This window comes from Aspergillus eucalypticola (assembly GCF_003184535.1).
Source record: "Aspergillus eucalypticola CBS 122712 chromosome Unknown BO83scaffold_6, whole genome shotgun sequence".
NCBI classification, from domain to species: domain Eukaryota; kingdom Fungi; phylum Ascomycota; class Eurotiomycetes; order Eurotiales; family Aspergillaceae; genus Aspergillus; species Aspergillus eucalypticola.
The window spans coordinates 1,331,059-1,342,393 of NW_020290280.1; the positions used below are offsets into that span (position 1 = coordinate 1,331,059).

At 51.1% G+C, this 11,335-nt stretch overlaps 4 protein-coding genes across 4 annotated transcripts; all 4 read right to left on the bottom strand.

The window, feature by feature from the left end:
• Window positions 1-806: 806 nt before the first annotated feature.
• On the bottom strand, window positions 807-2,833 carry BO83DRAFT_356690 (2,3-butanediol dehydrogenase). The gene is made up of 6 exons (XM_025529217.1): window positions 2,652-2,833; window positions 2,449-2,482; window positions 2,111-2,359; window positions 1,938-2,024; window positions 1,399-1,884; window positions 807-1,333 (listed from the first exon to the last, which is right to left on the bottom strand). Exons 1-6 carry the CDS (start codon window positions 2,736-2,738, stop codon window positions 1,206-1,208), a joined length of 1,071 nt encoding a protein of 356 aa, XP_025390871.1. The 5' UTR covers window positions 2,739-2,833; the 3' UTR covers window positions 807-1,205.
• A 205-nt stretch (window positions 2,834-3,038) lies between these two features.
• On the bottom strand, window positions 3,039-4,827 carry BO83DRAFT_376559 (putative cofactor for methionyl- and glutamyl-tRNA synthetases). The gene has a single exon (XM_025530753.1). The coding sequence runs from the start codon at window positions 4,520-4,522 to the stop codon at window positions 3,182-3,184; it is 1,341 nt and encodes a 446-aa protein (XP_025390872.1). The 5' UTR covers window positions 4,523-4,827; the 3' UTR covers window positions 3,039-3,181.
• A 399-nt stretch (window positions 4,828-5,226) lies between these two features.
• Window positions 5,227-6,618, bottom strand: BO83DRAFT_386755 (pepsin-like aspartic protease; the record flags this gene model as incomplete). The annotated part of the gene is made up of 3 exons (XM_025532682.1): window positions 5,227-5,357; window positions 5,419-6,179; window positions 6,236-6,618. 3 exons carry the CDS (start codon window positions 6,616-6,618, stop codon window positions 5,227-5,229), a joined length of 1,275 nt encoding a protein of 424 aa, XP_025390873.1.
• Window positions 6,619-8,795: 2,177 nt separating this feature from the next.
• On the bottom strand, window positions 8,796-10,149 carry nbp35 (Fe-S cluster-binding ATPase). Its single transcript, XM_025528352.1, has 2 exons — window positions 9,957-10,149; window positions 8,796-9,892 (listed from the first exon to the last, which is right to left on the bottom strand). Exons 1-2 carry the CDS (start codon window positions 10,039-10,041, stop codon window positions 8,946-8,948), a joined length of 1,032 nt encoding a protein of 343 aa, XP_025390874.1. The 5' UTR covers window positions 10,042-10,149; the 3' UTR covers window positions 8,796-8,945.
• Window positions 10,150-11,335: the final 1,186 nt, after the last annotated feature.

Sequence of the window (11,335 nt, forward strand, 5' to 3'; positions counted from 1 at the left end):
TGTGTTTGTATTTGGGACCGAAGGGAAGGACAGGAAGAAAAAAAGGGTAAGTAGGGATTAAGGGTTTATGTGCGCGTGATGAACGCATACTAGATGGATGAGGATGAGTTGCGTTATCTCCGAGGTGAAGGGTGGGGAGATCTCGGAGGTAAGTCATTCACTACTACCTACTTGATAGCTTAATATATCAAAGGTGGAATACTAAGTAGGGGACAATATTACTTGATTGTGCGATACTATGCTGTGTGTCTGTGTAGGGGGGCAATGTTGGAGTGGCGACGAGGTCTAGACTACAGTAATTTCCTGTGAAGTCCCCTTCAATTGCCGGAATCCCGATCATTGTTACTAACTACACACTAAGCTTACTAGATATTGGGATATATGACACCTCGATTCGACTAACTATCCTTCGGGAATAGCACGAACTGACATGATGGCCAGCCAGCATCTCCAATTGTCCAGAACGAACTGGCGTCGGGATGAACCATCCCCGCTCAATCAGGTGGAGTGGAGTCATCCAACTACCTCACTAGTTAACTAACTAGTTGACATCTGGCAGACGGGTTTGCCCGCTGGACGCTGCTCCTGCATCGAACTACTTGGGGATGGATGAGGTTATACGAGAAATCGACCCCGCCCCGGCAGAGTCGCGCGGGAATAGCACAGCTTGGCACCACCAGCCGTTCCGAAAGACTGGACAGCGTGCTGTCGTGGTTGCACTTGCCATCCCTGTTCAGTCCCTCGTATTCATTCCCACACACGTGTTGGATGTCAAAGGTAAGTACAGTAGCGTACATCCCCCGCCTCGCCTCGCCTCCTCTCTAGAGGACTTTCTTCCCATGGATACTGAGAGACAACACTACAGGGATTCGTTCTACAACACAATAGCTAGCGCCGTATTCCCCCTCCCCGGGCGGACCAGTCTACGACACGGAGTGCCCGGATTAAGAAATGCCTTGGCATTGCTGACACGTCTGCTTCTGCTGGTCTCGGCATTGCAAGAAAACTGGCTGTGCTGCGCCTTCAAGAAGTACGCCAATCCTCGGACGAGAGGGAAGCTGTGCATGGTAAGGATGTTGTCATGTATAACACGGGCTAAAATGCAAGTAACAACACACGTATCTGGATTTGGACCACGTCGTGCAACACACCGCCAGCCGCAGCTGATCAATACTCGTCCTACTCGCCCTGGATGTCTCGGACTTTCATGCCGAAATGTCCACCAAGATCTTGATCTGGTTGTCTCGGCCGTGGAGTAAGGATTTGAAGCCTTTTTCGACGATGTCTTCCATGCGGATTTTACTGGTGATTAAGGCCCGAGGGTTGAGTTTGCCTGTGTTCAGTCAGCTTCGGTATAACGTGTGAATGGTCAAGCATGGCTGTCTGGCAGTCACGTACCTGACCACATAGCGTCGATGACGGCCTCGAATTCTCCGTCTTCATATATCACCGACCCTACCACGTGCTTTTCGCCTAGTACCACGTCAAATGCATCGATCGCCGGCTTGTCGCTCCAGAGAGACAGAACCGTCATTGTGCCCCGTGCCCGGATCCCTTTCAAAGCGGTATCCAGTCCTGCTTGCACAGCAGAGCATTCAAATGCTATATCAGCTCCGGCATTTCCCGTCATCGCACGCACCGTGGCCACAACATCGTCAGCCCGGGGGTCAAGAACACGCGTAGCGCCCAAAGAAAAGGCAAGTTCCCTCCGCTGCGACGAGACCTCCACAACGACAATGTTTTCCATGCCACGGGCCTTGAGAACCAGAAGCACAGCAAGCCCAATGGGTCCAGCACCCACCACCAGCGCCGTACGAGCATTATCATTCTGAATAGAAGACCGATTGACTGCATGCCATGCCACAGTCAGTGGCTCCACGAGAGCTATACAATCAGCACGATTCCATATTTATAATTGTGAGAAAAGATCAACTCACCCCCAAGATCCAACTCAAACCCCTCCGGCAACTTCACAGCCCTATGCTCCTTGACTACAACATAATCCGATAATCCCCCAGCACTACCTGCACAAAATCAGCCAACCCTTTAAATAGACACCACCCTACACCAAGAACCAAAACAAGAAAAGAGAAAGACGGATAGAACATACCACTAAACCCCACAAACCCCAAATTATCACAACAATTCACCCAACCCCCCAGACAAGCCGCACACCCACCATCGAACAGATTCGGCTTAATGGCCACTTTATCTCCCACATGGAGACGAATCACTCCCTCCCCTACTTCCGTAATCGTGCCGCTGAACTCGTGACCTAGTGTCACGGGGATCTTCTCCCCCGTAATGGGGTGCGTAGTGCTCGGAATGGTCGACGGGCCGTGGAGGTATTCGTGGATGTCTAATCAGTCTACTATTCAGCCTGGCCTTGACTTTCTGCTCGTAGCATATATCAGAGATAGATTTAGAGGGGAGGAAATGTGTTCGTACCACTACCACATATCCCCACGAAAGCAGGTCTGATCTAGTATCACAATATTAGTATATCATACCATACCAATAGGAGAGTACCAAATCAGTATGAAACAAGATAATAGACCATGCAACAACCAACACAATCATAAGTTTAGAATGATATATTACTCAAGATAACCTGCTAGGAACTGAAATAAGAATAAGATATTCATACGAACCTTCACCTCACCCACCCCGCACGACCCGGGTTCCTGGATCTCCTCGACTCGGATATCGCCTCGGCCGTGGTATCGGACTGCTCGCATGGTAACTTATTAAATGTATCCTTATTATGAAAATGACATATGGTGTTGGAGAGTGTTTCTGTGAATGATGGGTATGTGTTATACTATGATTGATATTGGCAAGTCAAGATGAAAGAGAAATAAGGATGCTGAAGGTTGGTTTTAGTGATTATTATGTTCCGGTAGCGGGAAATTTCCGCGATGTTTGGTTACGTTCTCGGAGGGGAGTGTAAACTTGGCAGGTATTGTTGTGAGGGGTAAGTTTAATGGAAGTACAATGTGAGGTTATATAGTATAGAGATATTTTATCAATAATTCATTCCCATTCCTCGTCTAACTTGCAATGGCGCTATCAATCATAACTAACTATTTACGTTTTTGATTAGAGCAGCCCCCTCTTTTTCTTTTGCTTCCGAATCAAACTGCCTTTTATATCTGTTTCCCTCTCCGAATCAATTATTCCCTTACCGGACAGCCGCACCCTTCAGGGTCTTGACTGTGCAAAGCCCACCGGATTGCGTCTTCAGCTTACCCAGAGCGGGCTTGCCCTCCTGGCCCTGCACGGCCGGAACGGCACTCATCTCAAAGGCAACCTCGAGGGCATCGGTGGTGGTGAATCCAGGCTGGTAGGTCTCCCAGACCTTCTTCTTGGGGTTGAGCACCTTCTCGGGCTCACCCTCGGTCCAGCCCTCGAAGCACACGCGCTCACCGGCAGGGGCATCGGCAGGAGGCGAAACGAGCTCGACGGGTCCAGCGTGCGAGTCCTCGCCCTCAGCCACGCGGGGAGAGGCAGCCAAGACCATGGCGCAGGACTTAATGCCACGCATGGTGACGGGCTTCAGGTTGCAGACGGCGACGATCTTGCGGTTCTGCATCTCCTCCAGGGGAATCAGACCGTTCAGACCGGAGCACACAGTGCGGACGGTCTTGCCGGTGGCCTCATCCAAAGAGGTGTTCTCGGTGCCCGGGGCGTCACCGCAGTCGATGGTGGAAACGTAGAGGGAGTCGGCGTTGGGGTGGTTGACAGCACGAAGAATGTGACCAACACGGAGGTCAATGACGGAGGGAGACGGGGGAGCAGCAGGGGCGGGCGCAGCCTTGGCCGGCTTCTCCTTCTTTTCCTTCTTCTCCTTCTTGGGCTTGCCCTCGGGCTTAGCAGCAGCGGCGGCGTCACCCTTGGCACCGTCGGCCTTGGCCGCAGCCTCGGGCTTGCCCTGTCCGACAACGAGGGGCTTGCCAGCAGCCTCGGCGGGCTTCTGGGCAGCGGCCTTCTCCTTCTTCTTGCGCTCCTTCTCCTCCTTGGGGTCGACGGGCTTGGGCACGAAGCGGACGTCGTTCACGTCAATGGTGACCTTCTCCTCGTCGGGGATCTGGAGAGCGAAAATGCGGCTGTTCTGGACGAAGTCGACGTGACGGACGATGTGGTGGTAGCCCTGCTCACCGGTACGCTCCTCGGGGGTCCATTTCTCGACGAGAGGAGCGACGAGGGCGTAGACGGCAATATCAGCCACGGAGGGCTTCGCACCGAGCAGGGTTGTGCGGGTGGCGAGGTGAGAGTTCAGCTGGGCGAGGATGGTCGAGACGACGGGCTTGTCATCCTTGCTGAGAGCGGTCTGCAGACCGGAGATGGTGGCCAGCCATTGCTTGACGTCGGCCTCTTCGGCGACGGAAAAGCTAGTCTGCGGGAAGATTTTGGGGGTGGCCGTGTGAAGGTCGGGCTCCGTGGCGTCGGGGGAGATGGCGGTAGGGTAGGAGCGGTAGAGGAGGGACAGGAGGGAGGACTCGGGGGCAGAGTTGATGGCCATTTTTGCGAATGGGCGACCGGCAGGCTGGAGGAAGAGGAGGAGGAACGACGAGGTGGTGAACGAGAGAGGAGGGGCAGGATTGAATCCTACGCAGTCACGGTGATTCAGCGGTCGAGCGAACCGCGGGGTTCTTCTGCTGGCGACCCGCAGAAGTGCCCCCGTTGGCCTGAGGAGCGTCACCTTGGTCGCTGCTAACACAAGATCCCTGACTGAGAGGGATCTTGTTTGTTGGGTGAATTAAGGGATTTGATTAGATGATTCTTCTTTACAAGTTGAGTGATAAATGCTAGCGACCAATTGAGAAGCACGCGGACTCTCTGCATTCATGGTCATTATTTTTTCCTTTCCTTTTTCCCCCTTCTCCCTTTCCGGACTGATCGCCCAAAACCGTTTAGGGCTGTTGGCTTACTCAGCACTGCAAGTGCTTCTGATCTACGAAACAGTTATTTTTATCTGCAACACTCTCTACCTCGTTTGAACAGCTAGTTCAGCAATGACTCTATTTTCTCTTGCCAATATGGCATATTAATCTTGCTTCAATATGTTAACATGAATTGTAACTACAGCCACGCGACTCCCGCCTTGACTCGCAGACCCAAGGCAAAGCAATGCACGTGAGCAACTGTCCATCCATCTGCCCACGTAGGATACAGTCCAAATTTCAGCCGATATTATTACATGCGGGGGGAGTACAGAAAAGGAAACTAGTTCTTGGGGGAGGCAACACCAAGAGAGGGTCCACGCATGTCAAAGACGACAAAAAAGGCCTTCAGGAACATGTCGCCCAGAATCTGCAGCGAAGTCTTGCCGTTGGATTGAATGCCGCCAAAGCACACTAGCCGAAAAAAAATCAGTCAATCATGTTCAATCAGGCAAAAGCAAAGAGGGGAACTTACAGGCCTGTCCGGTGGTGGTGTTGGTGCCAACCTTGGAGAAGTTGATCAGGTTGCCGGGGATCGTGGCCAGACTCGACTCGCCGAGAACCAGGGAGAAGCTGGGGAGAGTGGTGTTGCAGGGGTAGATGTAACCACCGGCACTGCTCACGTAGACCGAGTTGGGGACTTGCGCGTAGTAGGCAGTAACCACATCGTCATCCAATAGCATAAGGGAGGTACCAGTGTCCGCGATCGAGGTGTTCACGCTTCCAATGTCCTTCAGCTCTCCGTCTGCCACGGCAAACTTAGGAGTGGAGAATTGCCAGTATCCGTTCGATGAGTCCACGCTGATGTTGGCAATGTTGCCCTGGTACTTGTTCTTGTCGATCGTGCCAAACTCGTACTCGCCCACTCCGTCGGACTTGAGCGAGGCGGTCATGACGGGCTCGTCCAGACTGGATGCGACATTGGCGAAGAACGTCTTTTGCGCCTCCGGCTTGATGGTGTTGATGGAGGAAAAGCCCAACCCGACCAGGCCGTTGGAGTTCGTGTCTTCGATGAATGACTGGGATACCTTGTTGGGGACACCGAAGGCTTGGTTGTCGACAACGGCGCCGCCGATGTTGACGGTATCCGTTCCGACAGGGCCAGAGGCGTACGAGTCGTCACCATACGAAACATCGAAGGTGTATCCGTCCATCTTCTTGAAGGTCGAGGAGTTTGAAGGGTTGTACTCTGTGTGTCCCGTCAAGGTTTCATTGAGGTTCGTATCAAGCACCCAACTGTATCATGACGTTAATCATTGTACCAAATAGTAGACAGCTGTAGTAAGACTTACAAGTCAGAAGAACCAGTGTCAAAGGTCATGACGACCTTCTGGCCACCGATGAGCACAGGCGAAACGAACTCGGCATCGCTCTCGACCGAAGTAGCACTGACAGCGCCAGTCTGATCAGGCTCCGAAACCTCGCTTCCAGCAGCAGCGTGGCTTGTGGTGATGGGCTTAAAGTCTGCCAGATCAATGCTGAAACTGCTCGGAGCAATTCCATACTTTCGGTATGCTTTGCGGAGAGCAGCGGGGCCATGCAAAGTACCGGTTCCACGACGGGCCCGTTCAACCTTAAAGGAGCGTGCTTTATGCTGGTTTGACGGACCATGGGGTAAAGAGAGGACGCCGTAGCTGAAGCAAATGGCAACAACGAGAGACTGGAGGAGCTGCATGGTAGCTCACTCTGGATATGATATCGACGGGCGGACTATAAAAAAAGAGGGGATAGGGCCCGACAAGTTTCAGAACAAAACAATTCGAAAACAAAGAACGTATTAAGTAGTCTGAGAAATGAGAAATAGAATCCTTTCCAGAAGGATTGAGTTTTTAAAAAGGGGAAGCAGTATGGGGGCCAAAGTCCTGACTTAGCCTGGTATACTGTGATGTTACGAGGCTGAGTGAACCAACTGGCGGAGCAACGAACAGACCAGACCAAGAGAGAGAGAAAGGAGTAGCGCTCAGCCCAACAAAGCCCAGCAGATGAGAAAGTAAATGACAGCGGGAACAGAAATGAAAGAACACTAAGGTTAACGAACTAGAAGAGAAATGTAAACAAAAAGGGGAAAGAAGTGCAGTCTATAAAAGGGCAGCAAGTCGAAAAGGAAAAAGTTCGGAGAGGCATTATTCACCGTCGAGCAACTTTTAGCAGGCCCTACTATAGTTGATTCGCCCAAGACACCAAGACGTTTGCACTCTACATCGATCCACCCAGCACGGAGGCTGGCGGGGTGGCATTGTTCCAACTAGCTGGACCAGTCTGGTCCCAAAAGCCCAGCGGTGGAATCATCAACCAATCCTGGATGATCCAGGCCCAGTTAGCCTGGATTCACGGGGAAAAACCCAGGAGAAATCCATCTTCATTTGCCTGACACTGGCGGGGAGTGAGAGGAGAAAGAAAGTGGGTTCAACTTGGATCTTCCGCTTGTGCTGCTGCAGAAAACTCTATATTTTCTTCTGTTCACAGCAGCAGAGAGCGCATGGGACATGAGGAACCTGCCTTTGACAGGCGACTGGCCTCTTTTCCTTGACAGCGACCGGGGCGAGCGAGTCCCTGAGTGGCTCCTGGTGAAACAGTCTAACCGCCAGGGCCATGGGTCATCGGCCAATCACCAGTGAAAACATCATGAAACACCAGCGTGCCTCGAAAGCGGTTCCGTGGATAAACTTTGAGTTAGGCGTGTTACAAAGTCCAGCGTGGGACGCCGGCTTTTTCCCACCGTCTGTTCTGCTCTGCCATTGAGCCACTCGGTATTAATGTTCAGGCACCAGCAGCAGTGCACAAGGTACGCTGCATCGGCGTGGCTCTAGTCCACCTAAGAATCTTGAATCCCGAGTACGTCAATGGACGAGTCATGCATGCGTGGCTAAACATTTCGCAAGTGTGCACACGTACACAGTAGTAGATCGATCTGAACAGCAGGATTCTTACTCAGCCCTGGAAAGCCGCGTACGTAGGCAGTCGAGTTTTTTGGTAGTGTTCATCATTGCCCAAGAGAAGTTCAAGAAATTGGACGAATGGATGTCCGACAACACAGTTGGGGGATAGACTTTCTGTTTGCCCAGCGGTTATTAGTTTCTTGGTTAACCTGTTAACCTGCCATGCAAAGAAAGAGTGACACAAGACTACTTAGTCCGTCATCTGTCTAATCGGCTACTCCGGGGGAAGGTTGATCTTGAACCCATCTAGGTAGTAGCAGCAATAATTCTGTATGTTTAGAAATGCTACTTATCTTTCTCGGCATTATCGAAGGCCTCATCAAGATCCAATCACACTTAAGACTAGAGCAGCACCCTGAATGTTCAACCTCGGGCCAACCCCCCCCGTTGCGGATCTTCATCAGCGGATTTCCGTCTCCCTCAAACAGAGCCAAGCCAACGGTGAGATGGAAATGGTCCGATGCATGGCTCGGCGGGGATTCACCTTGCAATCTGCCAAGCACCCTTTTTCAGGCCCATTCTTTTCACTCGGCGGGCGGTCCGGCAGTTTCTGGTCGCCAAGCTGTCTAGCAAGTAAATATGACTGATGGAATGGGTGAACTTCATTATCATGTTACATGAAATCACTTTATATGATTTCCCGTTTCTATCTATAGGATCGACAGCAGCAAACTCCTTCGCTTTGGTCTAGGGCTTAGTGAGCACTAATAACGTAAGTCGGTAGTTGGTTATTAACTGCTAGTTAATTGCAGTAAACACACGAACTCCTGTCCGTGAGCACGGGTTCTTTCTCCCCCGCGCAGCCCCCAAGCTAGATATATCTCGCCCCCAATGGTGTAAGCGAAGACTACGAAGAGTGCCTTGGAGCAGTACAAAATAAGTAGGAAAAAGGAGAAGCGATGGGAAAGGTTGAGCGGGAAACAGAGAAAGGTTTGAAGATTTGGTATCTAAATGACTTCTTGGTCAAAATGCCCGAAACACCCACAAATGAAAAGACCTCGGCTTGCTATCCCAATGCTGAACGCCCGTGAAATCAAATCAAACATCATATATATGATAAGAATCACTCCGCCACATCTTCCGGCAAAACGTCGTTGGGATCCTCTCCGATCATCCCAGCAACCGAGCGGACAACTTGCTTGATCGCAATCGATGCTGGGCTGTCAGGATAATGATCCACGAAGCTCTCACCATAATCACATGCCATTCCCACCCGCGGGTCAAGAGGCACAGCGCCTAAGAAAGGAATGCCCATCTTCTTGGCGAGTCGCTTTCCACCCCCGGTGGTAGCCCGGAAGATCTGGGTCTTAGTGTTGCACGACCCGCACACAAAGCCAGACATGTTCTCGACTAGCCCCAGGATGCGAATGCCTGCCTTGCGGCAAAAGTCAATTTCCTTCCTGACGTCGAGCAACGAGACCTCCTGCGGGGTAGTGACAACCACTGCGCCATCCACACCAGACTCCTTAAGAAGAGAGTTGACGGACAGATGCTCGTCCGATGTCCCTGGAGGTGTGTCGATGACCAAGTAATCCATCTCACCCCAATCCACGTCCTTCAAGAATTGTTTAATGAGTCCGTTCTTCTTCGGCCCTCTCCAAATCACCGCATCATCACGATTGGGCAGCATGAACTGCACGCTCATCGCGGCTAAATTGTCCGTCACCCACACCGGACTCCAGCCTGCATTGCTCACGTGGATGGTCTCCGCCTCGACGCCCATCATTTTTGGTATCGACGGCCCACAGATATCTGTATCCATTACACCCACGGTCGATTCGGGGTTTGCGGCGAATGCATGTGAGAGTAAAGAGGTGAATGTAGATTTTCCAACGCCGCCTTTGCCAGAGAGTACGAGGATTTTGTGACGTATTTGCGATAGTCGCTCGGTGATGATGGGGATATCGGGGTCGGGGCCTTTGGGCGCAGATGCGCAGATCGATTGATTGGGGCACCCCGCACAGGCATCGCCTTTGCCTGCTTGTTCAGACTCGGGTCCAGGGCAATGCTCTTCTCAGATATTAGTATACTGATCATATGCTAGACAAGTATGCCTGCTTCATATCAAACATACCTGGCTCGGGAGCCACCAGATTCGGGGCCATCTTCGACCGCGCCTCGAGATAGGCCGCGGTCGGCTCCTCGAGAGAAGGTGCCATTTGGAATTTCAATCTCTGATATATACTCTTTTGGTCTGCTAATCAGTGAGGCCACAGCAGATACTGAACAATCAGTCACCAAAAAGATGTTGTTGTGTGTGATAAAAGCTGAATGCAGTCTGACAAGGAAAGTGGCGGCGTGACCGCGGGCGGGATGCTTGATAAGCAACACATGACAAACGCTGCAGTGGCGATTGGCGCGGGGTTCGTTTCGATCGCAGCGGTGTCGGAGAGAGCGGCGATAAGATCCATTGCTGGCTACCCATGCCAGGAACAAATCTCAAAGCAAACAAGCTCTTTGCATAATCTTAGATCTAAACTGTGTATGGAAAAATTATCCTATCGCATCGTTAAAATTTTGAATGCATGTTTGGGATCAATACACTGATTCTAGTGAGCATGGATGCTATGCTTCCAATCATGCTTTCGACTCGAAGCGACGCCCTCCCATACTGCTAGTTCAGTGAGACGGGGTCATTGTATATGCAGTAGACTATAGAAATTCACTATGCTTGTTGAAATTGGCAATTAACACTGGCCCATATTATTCAGAAGCCCGACAGACGCTGTCTCTACTATATCTAATATCATGGCAAGTTCGCCGACTCGCAGTCAGAAGGGATGCCAACCAGACAGGCCTGACACGAGAGGGGCAACCTGATTTCAATCTGGCTGTCGGGAGGGGTAACGCGGAAAATTCATGCAGTGTCAGAACTTTAACGAGGTTCAACAATGCCCACAACCCGGTTGCGCAATGATATAATATTATCCCTATTGATCAAGGACCAGGTTCTCACATAAGGGTAAGAGCATCCTCAAAAGACGTTGCCCACATGAAGCATTCATAGTTGGGTAGGACAGGATAGAAAGACACCCACAATATTTTGTTATCAAGCGGGTGACTTTCCATGCGAGCCAGAATGTCACCATATGTGCGTTAAAAGGAGAAATAACACCTCACATAGTCCTGTCAATCAGTTTCTATCCTGGGATAGTCAGAAGATGGCAGTACTGCACGACTTTTCTTAAGATGAGGGGAAGAGATGCATCTCTCGTGGAGCCAATGTCGTTCGGAATGAGTGCGTTGGCCATAGGGAGTGCTCATTGTCCGCATGCGCTACCGGGTACAGATTTAGTTGCATCGACCTTGGTTTCAATCAAGGTACACACCATCCTGGGTATTCATGATATTCTATTGATGGAAAGAAACAATTGATTCAATATCCAATGGGTCCGTGATCAATGAGCAGGCGCAGTTGCCGCCATTAGAAATCTATGTCCAATACCAAAGTGT

What these genes read in the sequence shown, in the direction of transcription:
- BO83DRAFT_356690 (XM_025529217.1), bottom strand. Translation starts at nt 2,738, where the DNA reads ATGCGAGCAGTCCGATACCACGGCCGAGGCGATATCCGAGTCGAGGAG. An exon ending in GCGGGGTGGGTGAGGTGAAG is followed by an intron (nt 2,483 to 2,651) that starts GTTCGTATGAAT and finishes TTGTGATACTAG; the next exon opens with ATCAGACCTGCTTTCGTGGG. An exon ending in GTTTGAGTTGGATCTTGGGG is followed by an intron (nt 1,885 to 1,937) that starts GTGAGTTGATCT and finishes CTGATTGTATAG; the next exon opens with CTCTCGTGGAGCCACTGACT.
- BO83DRAFT_376559 (XM_025530753.1), bottom strand. Translation starts at nt 4,522, where the DNA reads ATGGCCATCAACTCTGCCCCCGAGTCCTCCCTCCTGTCCCTCCTCTAC.
- nbp35 (XM_025528352.1), bottom strand. Translation starts at nt 10,041, where the DNA reads ATGGCACCTTCTCTCGAGGAGCCGACCGCGGCCTATCTCGAGGCGCGG. An exon ending in TCTGGTGGCTCCCGAGCCAG is followed by an intron (nt 9,893 to 9,956) that starts GTATGTTTGATA and finishes ATATCTGAGAAG; the next exon opens with AGCATTGCCCTGGACCCGAG.